This window comes from Anopheles aquasalis, chromosome 3, assembly GCF_943734665.1.
Source record: "Anopheles aquasalis chromosome 3, idAnoAquaMG_Q_19, whole genome shotgun sequence".
In the NCBI taxonomy this organism is placed as follows: domain Eukaryota; kingdom Metazoa; phylum Arthropoda; class Insecta; order Diptera; family Culicidae; genus Anopheles; species Anopheles aquasalis.
The window spans coordinates 20,849,096-20,866,058 of NC_064878.1; the positions used below are offsets into that span (position 1 = coordinate 20,849,096).

Below are 16,963 nucleotides of genomic sequence, written 5' to 3' on the forward strand. Positions count from 1 at the left end.
GCTACATCTGCTGCAGGCCAAGGCACAAAGGTCAACCAGAATCGCATGCAACACGCACCCGCGATGCCAGCGCAATTCATCATCCTTAAACGATGCCTCGCCACCAACGATTATCATCAGCAAAACAGTGCAAACTTTGCCTTCACTGCAGCAGAGTGGTAGATTTTCATTTTGATCTTTATGAAGTTTCACGCGCCAACAAACCTCACCAAATATGCATCCTAACCGCATCGGCTCGCAAACTGACATCATCACTGACCTTCCGTAATTTTAACTTTTCCGCACGGGTTGCAGAGTTGCACGGCGACTGGGCGGGACACGTGGCGTAGAGACCGTCGTCGCCCATGTAAAGGACCTCTCTCCCGCTTCACGGAGCTCACTCTTCTTCTGGACGCTTTGAACCTTTTGAAGTACAACATACAGGCCACCTTCCCCCCCTCTAAACCCGCGGAATGAGAAAGTGGGATGTACAAACAATTGTGAACACATCAAAGCGCTTTCCACGCCATACCACGAATGGCCTCTCCAGCAACCATCACTATCAGCGATGATGGTGGCAAGCGAAGAAAAGGAATTTGGATGGCGGCAATGTCAAGAAATGATTGAAATGTGCCTTTCTCATCATCGCTCTGAAGGGCCTCACCCCAAAAGGCACCCGTGCCGAGAAGCAGGGTCAAAGGTTCTCGAACGTTACACAAAATCGTGCAGCAGCAGCAGCTACACCAAAAGCCCATCCACCGACCGCAGAAACACTCAATTTTCCCAACAAAAAAAAGAATAAGTCCAAACCCTTATTCCGTGGCCATGGTGCAGGACCAGAATTTGGGCGAGGCGAAGGAAAAGGTGGCGCCTTGTGGTCGATGGGCAGTTACGGGCGCAGGCTGAGTGTGCCAGCCATCGGATCAAACGTCATTGTCGTAAGAGGCCTTGTTTCTTCTTCTTGTGGCCGGGACAGGACACAATGTCGAACCCGAATAAGGTCCCGGGTGCTGAAGGGCCACCCGCGTAAAGGGCCACAAGCAGCAGCAACTCCTCAGCACACGAGCATGACCCTGACACGGCGTATGGCGGCGACGGTGCTCCGAGCGCACTTTTGATGGCGCAGTATCATTCCCTTTTGGAGACGACGAACGACGCTCGAATGGCAAAAGTCAGGGCAGGTGTTGTGCTCGAATCATCTCCTCCCCCTCTTCTCTATCGATCAAACAGAGCCAATTGATTTACGCCCGCATAAAATAGGTGAAGGCGTTGTTCTCCCTCTCGGCGCTCTCTCTCTCTCTTTGTCGTTCACACCCATTCCTCCGGGAATCACGGGAGGTCACTGTTTCCTTTTCTGCGGCGCTATGTTCCGTGGAACCGTGAAGCACCTGTCTACAAGAAAATAAAACAGGAAACGAAGGCACACACGCGATCCAAGACATTCTTTTGTAGGAAAACATTTTTTTTCCTCGCTTCAGGAAAAATCCAAAACGTTCAAACGGAGGCCGCCACCGTAGGGCCCCAACCAGATGGAGGGAGAAAAGACTTACCTTCATAATTAACCTGGCCATCTCCATCAATGTCCGCCTCGCGGATCATCTCATCTACCTCCTCGTCTGTTAGCTTCTCGCCGAGATTAGTCATGACGTGGCGCAGCTCGGCGGCCGAGATAAAACCGTTGCCATCCTTGTCGAAGACTCGGAATGCCTCCCGGATTTCCTCTTCACTATCGGTGTCCTTCATTTTGCGAGCCATCATTGTGAGAAACTCGGGGAAATCGATCGTGCCGTTGCCTGTAAGGAGTGAGGAGAGAAAGAAACACGGTTAATATTATTCGAATTATTGCTTTTTTTTGGCTATCCCGCTATAACCAGCGAAAAAAAAGGTCAAAGAAACACAAGTGACGCAACGGACAAACACTAGCGGAGCAGCGGGGAGTGACGAACGCGCAGCTGGTGGTGTAGAGCAATATGAAGAAGCTCCACAACATAGATGGCAAGAATTTTCGCAGAAACACAATGCCAATGCCCCAAGAACCTCCCCATTTACCTCCAGACCCACCAGGCAGAATGGATCCGGATTCCACAAATTCAACATTTTCTAAATTGCTTTCCGTCGGTCTGCCCGCCCGTGGTTGTGCCGTTCCGTCGGTCTTCTAGTTCGCGCTCGACAGCATTCCTGGCGCGTCATCGTTAATATGAAAACAGTTCTCGCTAATTCCATTGCGAAACGTTTCGCCGAAACATCTTTCAATCATAAATAGGAGCAGCACGCGCTTCTCCCTCTGAACTCCTGAAAATACCCCGCGTGTTGATGGACGTTCGGTGCTTTTGGGCCATTTCTAATAACTAATTCCACAGACATTTTGTAATCCTGTAGCGCAAAATCCAGGAGCACAATCGGAAAGACAATGCCCCCTGTACAAATACACCTCAAGCAGTACGAGAAGTGATAGCTCGTTGCTCTACGCTTTGCTTTACCTCCTCAAAAGAACAGATCCGTCCATGTTTACACAATTTCACAGAGCTCCAAGGAAAGGAGGATTCTTCGGATCATCAAAACGTTGCAACAAACTGAAGAGAAGAAAGGGAGGATCAGCATTTTGCACTTGAAATGGAAAAGCACAAATACGCATGTTTATTTGATAAGCAGGCAGGGCAAGGCCGATCCGAAAACGACGCGGCCATTGGCAATATTTTCCCCTGACAAACTCGGCAAAGCGTATTACATATTTTATGAATCGCCGAGAATCATGCTCAGGCACACAACAGCAACGAGCGCAGCCCCATAGAGAGGCCTTGGGAGCTCGATTTCCCTGATGCCTGCCTGCGCCTGAAGCAACCGTCTCCAGTGAGACCCATGAGTAAAATGAGGACACCGTGGGCCTTTCTAATATCCGGTGGTGCCGCCGCCGCCACCGCCGCTGTGCGTGCATTATATGCGTGCTCGGGGGGTTTGCCCATAAATAAATGAAAATTATGTGAATTCCCCGCAGTGCCAGCGCCGAAGCCGAGAGCCTAAGCGGACATCAACAGGATAAGCACAGATAAGAACCCACGCTGGAGAAGAAGCTGGGACCCCAGCGCAAAAGGGAGATGCTTCTTTGTGGCTAAAGTAATCGAAGTATATTCAGATGTTATTGTGAAGGACACCATACAACACACAACAGCGCAGCGGCAACCGACGAGGACCGACAGGACTGTCCGTGAAAGTTAAACCAACAACACGACGATGCCAACATGCTGCTGCTGTGTCTTTCTTCCGTGCTAACCCTGTACACCTCTCGTCGTAGCGTGTAGCAGAAGCAACGGGTGTACAAGTTTCTTCAACACCTGAGGCGTTCTCTCGCCTGAATTATTAATCAAAGGCCGATGGAAAGCCTGATTGAACACCTTTTCCTAACCACTCTCTCCTTTTTTCTCTCTCCGTGTCAGTCTCTCTGTTGCTCTCACTCCCCTCTGTGATGTCGCCGTCTCTTGCCTGAGTTCCTGCTGCTATTCATCCCGCGCCAAGGGGCGCTGTTGTTTTCTTGCATGATTTTATTTCTTGATCCGATTGGTGGCGCTATGTTTCACCATCCTTTATTCATTATGGCAACGAACGACCACTCCGCCGCACCGGCCATCCATCTAATCAATAATGCGCTAGTGCCGAGGTGCTGTGGGAGTTTGTCAAGGCTGGCCACCATACTCGCACTTCATATAGCAGAATGGAGAATGGAGAACCTCAACCATCGGCATACATTTCCATATTAAAAATTTACTTTATTGGATCTAACACTGAGCTGGAGTTTGATTTATGATTTCCAATCAACTAATATTGATAACCAGAACCTAATCGTACATGTTTTCTGTGTTGCAACCCATCTCAACCACAACATAAATCACACCAAACTTATGTTCGTCCCATTTGCCGAGCGCAACGAGAGCGAGAGAGAGAACAGAGCTAATGACTTGTGACCACAAAGCTGTACAAAGCAGAAAATTCTTAATTAGTTCTCAGTTCCATGTGCAAGAATGAATGGACCGCTAAAGGAAGGGGAAAAATTGTAGCAAAAAGTAAGCAACCGCTACACACCAAAGCCCACACATACTGCTAATCGGGAAACCTTGATCCTCTCATCCAGTAGTTAGGACGCAAAAAGTCGGAAACAACCCGGGATCAAGCACTCTTACCCTTCTCCTGCTCCACCAAACAATCTAATCAGCTCCGCGCCCAGTAAAAGCTTGGGCAACATAACTTCAATTGCTTCCTGGTGCCACCGCCACCACAAAACCGCAGTCATCGGGAGTAGTGGCGGGGGTTAGCAGAGTCTAAGGACACTCTGCTGGTTGTACATGGGCGGTCTAGGAGAAGCTTTTCACATTCATCCTTGATTGGCAGATCCTCGACAATATCTCATGGTAGAGGTGGACGAGTTGTAGCGTTGGTGAGCCGCTTTCTTTCCAAACCAAACTTTATCCATTATCTAGACCGCCGCTAAAGCATCTCCTACTCCTCCTCCTCCTCCTGTTGGTGGTGGTTAGTTTCCCAAGCTCCCCTCTCTTAAGGACATTCATAGCGCACCCTCTTGATTCCGTTAGCAAGCACACAACACTATTCGAGACTCCTTCTTGGGGATGATGTGTCCGAAATTGAACCACTTTCAGACACATTCGTCCCCTTTCGCTCTCTCCACCTCCCTCTGCAAGAGTCTAGAAAGAGGCCAACGGAAATCATAATAGTTTTACCCTTCCCCATTCGCTCGGGAAGAGTATGGTGGAGGGGGCAGACGCACAAATGAATGTGGTTTTCGTGGCAAGCCTCTTATGCGCTGGCTCACCCACTATTCAACCCAAACTAAAGGTCAAAGCTTTGGGGGCCAAAGGACGAGAGAGAGAGAGAGAGGGAGAGTGAGAGGATCACAAATTTATTGTAATGTGTTGTATGCGTGTGTTAGGATGTAGCGGGCACCGGAAGTGGGATGGAGGGTGAGGAGACCACATTTTATGGCAAACTAGCGTGATTGCCACATCGGAACTTTCCGTCATCCATGCGTATGCGTGTGCCCGGCATCGGTGGTATTGTGGTGCGCGATCGGTTGGTCGGATAGTAATAGTAAGTGTCATTTGCTGAAGGACGCCGATACTAACGGGAGGCCTGGAATGTCCCCATTTTCCACTCGACTCGTTTCGATGCCGCAAACACTCTCCTCTCTCTGATGTCATCACCGAAAGGCGCTCTTCGCTTCGCCAATTGGGCGTCAACCAGTCGTCAGCAATAAGTGTGGAGGCGGGGGGGGGGGGGGGGGGGGGGGGCACAAGAGGAACAGCAGAAATGCGACAGAAAATCCAATGTCACCGCCATCGAGGATGAACAATGATCGTCGGCGCGTCGCTCGTAAGACCACCACAAAAAAAAATGTTAAATGTCATCCGGCGGTGCGAGGGACGCGTCGGTTGCGATGGAAATCCGCGATAAAAAGAGTTTGTTTGGTGGGAAAGACCTTCGAAACCATAAAACAGGCGCTCCCTCCAACTGCTACACATGCCGAAAAGTTATGCTAGACACAGTGACTTTGCGTATTCATCGCGGCACAAACATAACATGGAAAGGGGACGGGATGGTGGTGAAGAGGGATGACAGAGACACATAGTTCTCCGAGCAAGCATTCTTTCGCTTGCCACAAAACAACCAACAGAACAAAATGTAAGCAATTCGATGCGTAAAAAAGCTCGATGCCTTGGAGGCGGGCAATAAATATACATTTCCATTCGGAATCCATTCGGCATCGCATGTCCATGGGCGGCGGATAAAATCGATTACAAACTCGTTGGTAGTGGAGGTGGTCCACGATAAATATGAATTTCAAATCCAAGGGAATCCCCACTCATATCAAGCGGTGGCAGCGGCGGCGGCGGCGACGGTGACACGTAAACTTATCACCAACTTTTTAGATTTACGAACACCGCGCGGAGGAATACCAGGATTATGATGCCGTGTGCGGCAAGGAAAGGTTGGTCGTGGTAGTGTCTACTAGCAGCTACTACGATGTTTTCTCACCAAAGACAGTCCAAACTACACACGCGCGCACACGGACCAAATAATCGTTTCATAAAACGTCTCATAAAACCCTTTTAGCATGCCACCGCGGGCTGGCCACGGAGGGAGCGCGTTGTAGCTCTCCTTCGCGTCCTGCTAATGCCATCATAAATCTCACTGTTATCCTTTTTATGTGTTGACTCTCTCGGCGTGTCTGCTAGGGATATTATTTATGGATGGTTCATAAAGGGAAGGAAAGAAAAATGTGCGAAGCGGCTCTATTCTTGCGGTTTCGTGACAGTCTAGGACAAATGCACAGGTAATAGGTGCTACCCTTCGATTTGGGACGCCCAGTAAAACATATGGTATCTCCTCCCAAGGCTAAAGGGCAATAACGGTTCACCCTGGCAAAGGCGATACATTAAAATAAGGATCGTGACTCCTGTCCGGTGGCAGGACTATCAGTAATAGATGTCTATTGCTATGAAGAAGCGTCTCTATAAGGCGACCTTGAGCGAATCTCGGAGATTAATCGTGATTCTGCTTCCAAGATAATAAAAGATAAATCAACTGGCATCCGGGAGCGTGCAAGTTGGCACAAGGATCTGGATCCATGTGAAGGTTGGTTATTTGAATGCAAATTTTGGTTTACTGCTAGAGCAAGCTAGCAAGAAGTATAAATCAACATTTCGCAGCGAATGTGAAAAGTGACTTAAAAGAACAAACAGTTCGACCAACTGCACAACAGTTCCAAGTTAAACTTTAAAGTAGTTATTGCTCTCTTCTCCATGATGCTTTTCGCAGCGAACGAGAAAAACTTTACCAACGAGTCTGGATAGCTGGCGCGCTCCTCTTCGAGTGCACAACAGCTCTTTTGCCTTATACATTTGTTTTTTCGTTGGACTACAAAAAGGGGAATTCGATTGCGGCCATCGCGGGTTATGAGTGGAAAATTGAATTCCATCATCATTGCTTTACTGACCTCGTTCAACCTGCACCCGCGATACTCCGTGCTGGTGGCAAGAGACGAAGGAATTCGCTTGAACGGCAGGCAACTTTAGCCAAAGGCAAACACTCCTCTTTTTCGTTTTCTCTCTTTGAAAGCGCAATAATAGCGATAGCTAAAGAAAAATACCAACGGAATATTATTATGGACACAAGACTAGACCACTCGATCTGGATGGAGTTTATTTGCCCTCCCCCCACCTCAAACATTGCACTTTGACCTCTTATCGCCCCGCAATTGAAGTAAGCAATTCAGAAAAAATACGATTGATAAAGGAACTATTGCCCGCCGATGGGAAAGGGAAAACTCTTTTCCATATTGCTTAAGAACGAAAGGAGTTCGTTTCGTGCTTGGATGGACAGCGATGTCTATCGCAGCCTTTAAACTTGAAGCTCCTTTCATCTACTTTGTATTGTCCGTGGGTGGAATGGCTGGATGAAAATGGAGGTACTACTTATTGGAAAGAACCATTTGAATGCAAATAAAAATCTTATCATAGATTGAATTGAAAATTGAAAAATGTTGGATTTCAAATTCCATTCATACTCAATTTAAATGCATTATCGTTCATTGTGAAACGTACATTTGTTAATCAATAGCTCGAAATAGTAATTGGTTGACTACTGGTCAAATATTATCTCTTCCCTTTCGTTTGTAACCAGTTCTCAGACAGAACGAAGCTACGCCCTCTCTAGTTGACACAACAGACCTTCAAAGATGCTGGATACTGGACTTGTTCGTGCGCAATAGATAACGCTACAAACGCTGGAAGATCTTGTAGCGTTGGGCTAGTGTGAGCGAGAGCAAGAACCCAAAAAATGTGGCAGATATAGGCAAACAAGAACAGCAAATCATTAAAACCAACAGACCACACTGCCACAGCCAGCGTCACCGCCTAGAACCGTGGCCATGCATTGACGTAATCGTCAGCGAACGGACTTGTGTTCGAGCATTGTGTGATACCAATGCATTGGGGGGTAAGGAGACGCAAGCAAGCAAGGGCGCAAAATTCCATTTACGACATTGCGGGGAACACCCCGGAGTTGGTGTATTTTACCTTTCTATGGACTAGGCAAAATATTTCATTTTTTTAGAAAGAAATTCTTAAAGTTTGAATGCTGTAAGCTAAGTTCCATGCCATGAGTTTCATAAAATGAAGGAAAATGTACATCATTCCATTAATTTTTCATGTTTTTAATGGTGTCTTTAACGGCAGTAGACACATTGCCAAGGTTTTTAAAAACTCCAGAAAACCCGTGGCCAAAGGCCCGTCATATCACGATCAACCTACAACAACGTCTACTGCTGCTGCTGTTGCTGCTACTGACAGGCGAACAAGCATCCCTTTGGCTGTCTAGGGGAGTCTCGCCAGCGCTGCATCATTTGCTGACCCCTTGTGGTGTGCGTGAAACCCCTGAGACGGGATAGACTGTCACGAACAGTATATCTCATGCCGAGGCCAGGTGAATACCGAAGGACGCCTTCAACAAACCAACCGGCCGTCTGGGCATCGGCAAATAATGCTGGCCTGATCGCAGGGCGGCAGATCTCGAGAGGGTATCAGCAAGGAACCGGCAACTGCCACCTCCGTCGCCATCACCAGCATTATTATCCGTACGTGACAGTTACTCGTGGCACGGATTTCTCCGGACGCTCCGGGTCGCACATACGCACCGCACCCCCACCGGCACATATATACGCGTAACTCGGAGAAAAAAGGAAAGAGGGACACATAGTGCTATAACCAATCCCTTTCTTACCCCTCGAGGGAATAGAAAGGTTACGTGTGTCGTCATCCAAACGAGGGTAAGGCGACCGCATATCATGGCCACCACACCACAACAACAACACCACCAGCAACAGCAAACTGGTTGGAGACTGGGCACAGTCCTGCTGCTCCCTTGCTACCAACTTATTGGGGCATCAGGATCAGCATCAACGACAGCAGAGCCTTGTTGTTGTCAAGGCTCTAACGGCTATCACTTTACACTGGCCTGTTGTTGATGATTCTTTATATTTTTGCGTAATCAACACAGGAAAACAGACCTCAGGCGAAAGGGTGTGATGGTGATGAGGTGGTCAACACATTCCACACACGGTTCCAGTCTCTCCTCTGCTGATCATCCCGATTAGGCACAGAAAGAGGTGGTTGGTGTGATGGTATGCTCTTTTTCTGTGCTACTGCAGAAAACGCCTCATACATTACCAACGGAAGTGGACACTTTTCCATATTTGTCCGGGAGCTCATCGTGCGGAAATTCTTATCCTGCGAGCACATCATCTCCCGAGCACAGTGAACGTGCTTGGAATGCCTGATAAGAGCTTTTGCTGCCAAACCGTGCTTGTGCGCTCCCCACCCCACTCCGTCGCCTTCAATCCAAAAAGCAGAAGCCGAAAGGCGCTTAGGAGGAGTTGAAATTCATTTTATGACCCAAAAGCACCAGTTGGTACGAGAGATTATCACTTACCCGACCGACCGACCCATCATCACATTAATGACTAGAGATAATTATTAAAACGCATAAAATGTTACGTCCCGCCTCCCACGGTTGCCAGACTTATGCGAACCAATTACTCGACCAATAAAGGCGTGGTATATCCTGGTTGCTGTTGCTGGTGCTGCCGCTACTTGCAAAAACCGAAAACCAATCCCACGGCCAGGCCAAAAGTTATGAAACATCATAAAAAGTCATCTCCGTGCGCATCCTTCTCACAAAAACCGTTCCGGTTTCCGGGTATCCAAGCGTGCACACGAAAAACAGGAAGCACCGCGGGGTACACGGCGGTACACTCCATGATTAAAATTATCCAACCAACAAAAACGTCCAACCCAACTCTCCTCTTCGTGCTTCCGGGGGGTTCGAAAGTTTCATCCCAACGTACGGAGTGTGATGGAGTCGCCTGGTATACCCCACAGCACAGCAGCACAGCAGCAGCAGCATACAACAGAGAGCGAGTCCAGGTTTTCGGCAGTTGGCTCCTCCTTGTTGTTGATGGCAGCAGCGGTAAATCGAGTTGTCGAAGCCATCCCGCCGTAGCATCACCTCATATAAAACTGCATTCAACTGCGTTCCGGAGGAGAAAAAGTGAGAGAAATCCATCCTTCTCTTACATACATCAATGCGCTGTTGCTGCTGCTGCTGCTGCTGCTGCTGCTGCTGCTACGTTCCTGCACTCCATTGTCTACGGAAACTACTTCCGGAAAATGTGGACGCCACTCTGGCATGTGCATACAAGTGCATCCCGCCGCTTTTTCCTCTTCCTTTTGTATTATTTCCAGCCAGTAGCTCATTTAGTAGCTTGCTCTGCAGCAGCCAGCAAAATGCAAAGCCATTTCTCTCCGCCTTTCAAATATCCCAGAGCCCAGAGCCGGAGTGTGTCTGTACTATCCAGGCCAGATCCTTCGTATCTTTATTGCGTCACTAGCAAAGCGAACAAACGAGCGATTGCTGAGGGACGACGAGAAGACGGAAGTCACGAATGGTCTCTTCTCTACAAGCTAAAACATAGGAGGGAAGAGTGCAGACAAACTAGACTCGCTAGGTATTACACTCCTCCGCTCCTTACGTAAGTTGTAAATTACTTCATTTCGACAGCGGACCGGAGAACATCCATCGTAAATAACCGTTGACTACACTACACGTCCACGGCAACAAACATCTTGGCCTCCGAAACCGGAAGAGAAGGAGTGGAAGCCAAAGCCGGACCGAAAAGTTCGTGATAAAAGATCGACTTAACCGAAAGCTCATACGCTGGATGTGTCCCCCGTGACTATCTGTCCCCGGAGGATCCCACGGACCGTATCCGTGCTGCTGCTGACCGTGTCGGTTACGGTACGTACGGGCATCGCATGGCGCTTCCTCTATATATGGTAACAAATCGCAGCCCTGTGCGCCCGGCAATGGAGGGCGGCTAGATGATGGGGACGTTCCCATTTTATGTTCGTGCGCTCCCAAGCGACTCACTACGATAATCCACTTCGGCTCTTCACTACCAGCTATACGGTTTTTTTTTATTTTGCTTTCGAATCGTTTTTCGCTTCCCCAACACTTACTCTCTCGGCACCAAGGCCAAGCACAGCTCGTTTTTCAAAGTTCCATCGTCACTGGCGGCGTGGCTGTGGTACGGGGGGGATTGCGTGTTCGCAAATGACTTTCCATTTACACATGCTGATAAGACAAGAAAAAATCCGTCTTTAACGATGCGACATAACGGTGCGGAGGCACGCACACAGCTAAAACCGGGGACCCAGCATAAACTACCGGTAACCAGTCCCTTTTGGAGACTGGGTAGAGGAAGGGAGAGCGATGTGACAAATTGTGGCTTCCGACAAATTGGACCTCCAATATAAAACGTCAAACTGATCGATGATGTGTCCCTTTTCCCTTTTTTTTTCTATCGCTAACCAGCAAGATAACAGCACTGCTCGACCGCGAGAAAACTCATGTCCATGGAATTTGGATAGCGAACATCCTAAAAAATCAATAGAGCATTAAGGACAGCCGAGCGAGCGACTGATGTGGCAAAAGCAAATAGATTCCTCCAAGGTGTGGTGCTGCTGCTGTCTGTGCTTGTCTTCCTGTGAGCAACCGTTCACCTTTTGCCTTCATCATCCGCCTCCATAAATTAAATCCATCCAATCCAGCGAAGAAAATGGAGAACGTTTGCTGGGTATGTGAGAAAGAATTGGTAAGAATGTTTAGTTTTTCTATTCCTCAACTCATTATCGTAATGCGAGGTCTCTCTTGCCCCCTATAGGACGGGGGCATTATTTTCGTCCAAACATTAGTCGCTGCCATCGAACGAATACACACAGCGAGCCTTGCGCTAGACCGGGACCATTTTATCGACCCAAACAAGGGACGCAAGCGGCCTCCTCCAGTGTTGGTGTTCGGTGTGCGCGTCCAAGGATCCCCAACAAACCAGCCCAAAACCCCGACCAAGACGACACGTTGGTAATGACGACCCTGGCTGGAGTCGTGAAGCAGGCCACAGCACCGAGCGAGCTACGTCTCAAAAGGAGAAAATTAGGCCGTTGTCATGAAGGTGGCGGTGGTCCAAGAGTGAGGGTGTATGATAGTTGGCGCTCAACAAGATGGACGGCACCGGAACCCGGGAGACAGTCCGAACTCTGCTGGGGATTCGAGGAGCCAGGCAGTGCCACACAAACGCCTTTCGGGGAAGGTTTTCTGGGGCAACAAACAAATGAAAACAATGTGTTCATCCATTGCCCGCTCCTGCCCCCTTTTTTTTGCAACATTTTCTTTTCGCGGAAAACGGACAGCGCGCAACAATGAACAATTTTAGGTCGTGTTCCATTTTTCATCCCTTCTTTTGTGGCCGGTTTTTTGATTGTTTCCCAAAATACTATAAACATTCTTGCTACAATTTACCGTTCGCGGAAGGACCTCGAACGCTTTTGATTCCATCACGGTTGGGGAAAACCACGAAAAAAACACTACACCCCCGCCCCAGGGTTGGGGGGGGGGGGGCACCCTATCCTCCGCCCCGCTTATCATTCTGGAACGAACGAAGTAATGAAAACGAATTCCTATTGACCAACGGCACATTGTGTGGTAAACGACGTGGTCGCTGACGTCCGAATCCATGAGCAAACGTCAGTGACGTACGTGAAAAATACGTGAGGATCGCGATGGAGGCGCCCAACTGCGCACGGAAGAGAAGCTTGTGCTATTCAGCCAAATACACATAACGCAACAATGAGACGGCAAATGAATGAACTGTGCAACAGAAAAAAAGAGGTTTTTCATCACTCATTCATTCCATAAATCCATCAACTTAACTTATTCGCCCTAGCCCAATTTTGTGCGTAAAAAATCGGGAAAATTCTAATCAAAGGCTGGTGATCCGTTTACGTGTGCAGCACAATTATATCGCAAACAGACGCAATATATGAGGAATTTCCATTTCAAAAGAAAAACTCATCTGCGGCCCAGAGCATTGATTTGAAGCTCGTAGGCCTTGCCGCAGAAAAGAAGGCGACCAAGCGATGGCGACGACGATTGGTCTCCTCTCCGTGCTCGAATCGGTTTCGAGAAGTCATCAAAACGTCAACAACGTGAGAGGTGGACTTCTATTTCATTTTTTTATCGGAAGAACGTGCCTTTCCCGTGTATGGACGCTTCGCGACCGGCCACCATTCAAAGGCCTTTCGCCATGTTCGCCTCCAAATGCAGCAGAGTGCGCCGCGCCATATTGCGCAGCTACAGCAACGCGCACAAACACTGACGAGGATTATGACTGGTGTAAGGTCCGGCGAGGGTCCACACAGTGGGAGGACAGCTAGTGAGAGTGAGCACCAGAGAACCAAACTCCAGGGATGCCAGACCTTCGCTGCGATTAGCGAACCAGCCTGTCGACGAACCAAACCAGGTGTGCCCGCCCGCGCCTGGCAATGCAGAAAGCTTTTCCCAATCCCGGATACCAACACACACGCTCTCCGGTGTTATGTGTATGATGTCTTCTGTGTGTTTGCTATCACCATAAATTGTTGCTGCTTAGATAAAGCAGAGTATACCCTGGGAGAGAGAGAGCGAGCCCAGGTTGTATGTGATGGACGGCTACACACAGCACAGGCAGAAGTGTGTGTTTTTGTGTTCCGTGATTTGCATTTGCAAGTAAACACCGAGATTTGCCTCGGTCGCAACAGACGCATACAAGCGAAACCGGAGCTTCGCTACTAATTACACGCTAGTATCCTATCAGGTAGGTAAAGAGAGCTTTTAGGTCAGCGCATCCTCTCTCATCCTGCAGACCACCACCCTAGGGTCCCCCTCTCACGCTCTCAGAACCATTCTACTGCCGATTGTGGTCGGATCCTCCGGTTTGTGTTGGTGCAGCCAGGGCACTACTGCTGTGGCTGTGGCTACTACCATAGCAGCGATGGGCGTGCGCACTACAAACGCCGAACACGCTCTCTTTCTCCAGAGCTCAGCAGCGCCCAGAGTAGCGTGTAGCTGTGCTACTGTTGCTGCTACCTTTTTCGGAATTGCTGCTACCGTTCCGGGCAGGTTGATAGCGGGAGGAAGGTGGAAGCGTACGAAGAGGGGAGCGCGATCGATATTCGCCCCTCCAACCCCCTTTCCTGCTGCTGAACCACATCGTGTCTTACCTTTTCGAGGACACACTGTTGCGCTTTGCTTTAGAACAATGTAATGTGAGCACGATGATACTAACACATTCTCCCTAGTATCGAACACCGTTGCACATCCGCCATCGCTCTAATTTTGTTGCCGAGCAAAGAAGTTCAAGAAAAGTTTTGCAAATATCATCCCCGAAAAAGTTAAATACGGGTCCCATGGAATGTCAAGCAACCGCGAAACCGTATCGGATAGCTGTGGGGCTAACATCCAACAAACGTCTAGCAGTAACCAGCAGAACACGTTGGAATTGAAAAAAAAAAGGATTGACACACAACCACCCACAGAAGCAATGTACTGGTAAAGTCATGATGGAGTTCTCGAAGTTCTCGAGACAACCAACATTTCCATCCATCATATGTCCACGACGTCGAAAGGGCGTCTCCATTAGGGACTGGCCCCCCTTCACTGGTCCTCTCTCACCATCCAATCAATACATCTCCCCAGTGTGTGTGTATAGGGCGGTGGCTTCAAATCCTGTGTGTGGTTCCGTTTTCGAAACTGGAAAATCCCTCTCGGCCTCTCGGAAGTTCTCCTTCTTCATGGGTGTGTGTTTTGTACAGGGATAATGTTACAGCTCTCAAAAGCACCAGTCAGCGCGCCTGCAGCACCACTACCAAATAAGCAAACGAGCCCAGACCATGGCTCTGCTTTGCATGTAACACACCTTTGCATCGTGGTGTGGTGTAACGATGGCACAGCCAGCCAGCAAAGGGCCTTGGCTCGCGCTTCCGAGAGGGAAACCCAGAGCGAGATTCATTCCTTCCACCAGGTGCTGAATTCCAGAACGTTCCAAGTAACGTTATTTCATGCCTTTTTGATGCGACAAACAGATTGTGTTTGCCTTTGGGGATTCGTTGATGCGTTGAAGTTGTAGCGCTGTAGCAAACCGTAGAGGATAATACCTTTTTGGTGGGAAATAAAGCAAATGTTTCTAGTCCAGGCGAGGGATTAAGCCGATGTCCTAGATATAATGTGTAAGTCATGTTTCGTTTTCTTCTAGGGAGTTGGAATGTTCCGTCGGCTGGTTGACGTAACTGAAGCTACTGCTCTTCGTTCAAGAAAAGCCTCAACATCGGATCAATGGCGAAGGGATCAAGTATAATGAAAATAAGGAATCCGACAATTACTCCGCAAAAAACCAACACGGAACCAAAGTGCCAACACACAATGAGATGGCAACTGTAACGAATTGCCTCTGCCTGCCCTACCTCCCTTGCCCACGACGGTCCGGTGGCCTCAGGCTAGGTTAACTCGAGCCTTCGAAATTAATGAGAACAAATTGATCTCATTTATTTTCTCTCCTTGAAGGATGATCCGGAATAGACACCGCAGCGAAGACACCAAACCATTCAGCCAGCAGCGTCGACCTTCCACCACCAGCGGCATTCGGTTTGGCCAGCTGCACAATACCAGGGGGAGGAGCATGGAAAACACTCCTCTGGCTACCGGTTGCACGAAAAAGAAAATGAAACTAATTTCTTATCTTTCGGTATCATGAATAAACTTTGGCAAAACAGAGATAACGACCCACCGGTTGGGCGGGCGGGAAAGTGAGGACCTTGAGGGCTGCTGCTGCTGCTACTACTACTGCTGCATGGGCGAGGCATGAAAAATGATATCGTCATTAAGGTATTAGTAGCGGAGGACACAATTAGCGGATCCTACACCGGACACAGCGCTTGTGGATCAAGGGATTAGAAAGAGAGACAGAATAAACAATCCGGAGATCATTACACACAGCCGTGACTGCTACATAATCAACTTTCTTCTGTTAATGTGATCATGCATTTATGATAAACTCCGTAAAATACAAAAGGACTTCTCTTCTAGGTTGATTTTCGTTTTTTTCCCTCGAGATTATCAATCAAAAATGAAATTAAAGTTATGACCAGGGCGCTCTGGTCGGCTGTTTGAATGGAAAAACCAGTAATTAAAACCCTTGCCCATCTCACACCACTTCAGAGTTCATCGATTGATCCAATTTTCCTCCCAGCGCCAAAGGCACAAATCTCCCTTGGAAAAGCAATTCTATCCGGGAACGGTGTAAACGAGCACACATCACACCTCGGACCAGAAGAGAGGTTCGTCAACACATTCATTTCGTCCTTCCTTCACGTGTCTACACGCCATCCAGAAGGTTCGTGCATAAATCCATTTTCTCCCGGTTTGGCTTCGCCGTAAATCCTCCCGGGCCACATCATCAGCATGGAGGAGAGGCGGGCAACATTCCAGGGCACACCCTTCCACATTCCGTGGTAATCCAATTAATGCCCCATGCCGTATCTTCAGCCAAATGCTCCCTTTTTCTTGCTCTCTCACTTACCCTCTCTCAGTTTCCCAGTTCCCATCTTCCTCTCTTTGCTGGTTGGGACGGACTTCATTTGAATTCACTAGCACCTTTCATCAACGCCAGCTCTTTCGCAAAAGATCGTTACTTTGTAGTTAGGTTGTGACAGGAATAAACCTTCGTTTATAACCGACTCCCCGGTCCTCCTACACTTCGTCCCACTCTTCCTTCTTCCATTGAGACGCCCTTAAGGGATTGCGATTGCTTTCCCGTACAAGCCCGGGCGGGGTTTTTTGTGACTTTTCTCACACGAAAGGGCGCGCCCCCATCGTCCTTACATTACCATTCCAAGCAAAGGATCGTAACGAGGGGTAAAACACATGTAAAGCAGGTCAAAGTTGGTAAAGTGAACACCCACCACGTGCCCCCTGGGGATCCCTCCCCCTAACCAGTGGAGTTGATCAAAGTTACACAAGAATCCAAGCAGAGCGTTTCGTACACCAAAGG

General features: G+C 48.6%; 1 protein-coding gene across 2 annotated transcripts in view; it reads right to left on the bottom strand.

Moving 5' to 3' along the window:
- Positions 1–16,963, bottom strand: part of LOC126577881 (calmodulin) — a 34,315-nt gene that overhangs the window by 6,892 nt on the left and 10,460 nt on the right. For both annotated transcript variants that reach the window (XR_007608361.1, XM_050239885.1), the window contains exon 4: positions 1,530–1,772. Coding sequence is in view for 1 of the 2 variants with exons in the window: in XM_050239885.1 (XP_050095842.1) it covers positions 1,530–1,772 (243 nt within the window). In the remaining variant the exon portion in view is untranslated. The remainder of the gene's footprint in view (positions 1–1,529; positions 1,773–16,963) is intronic.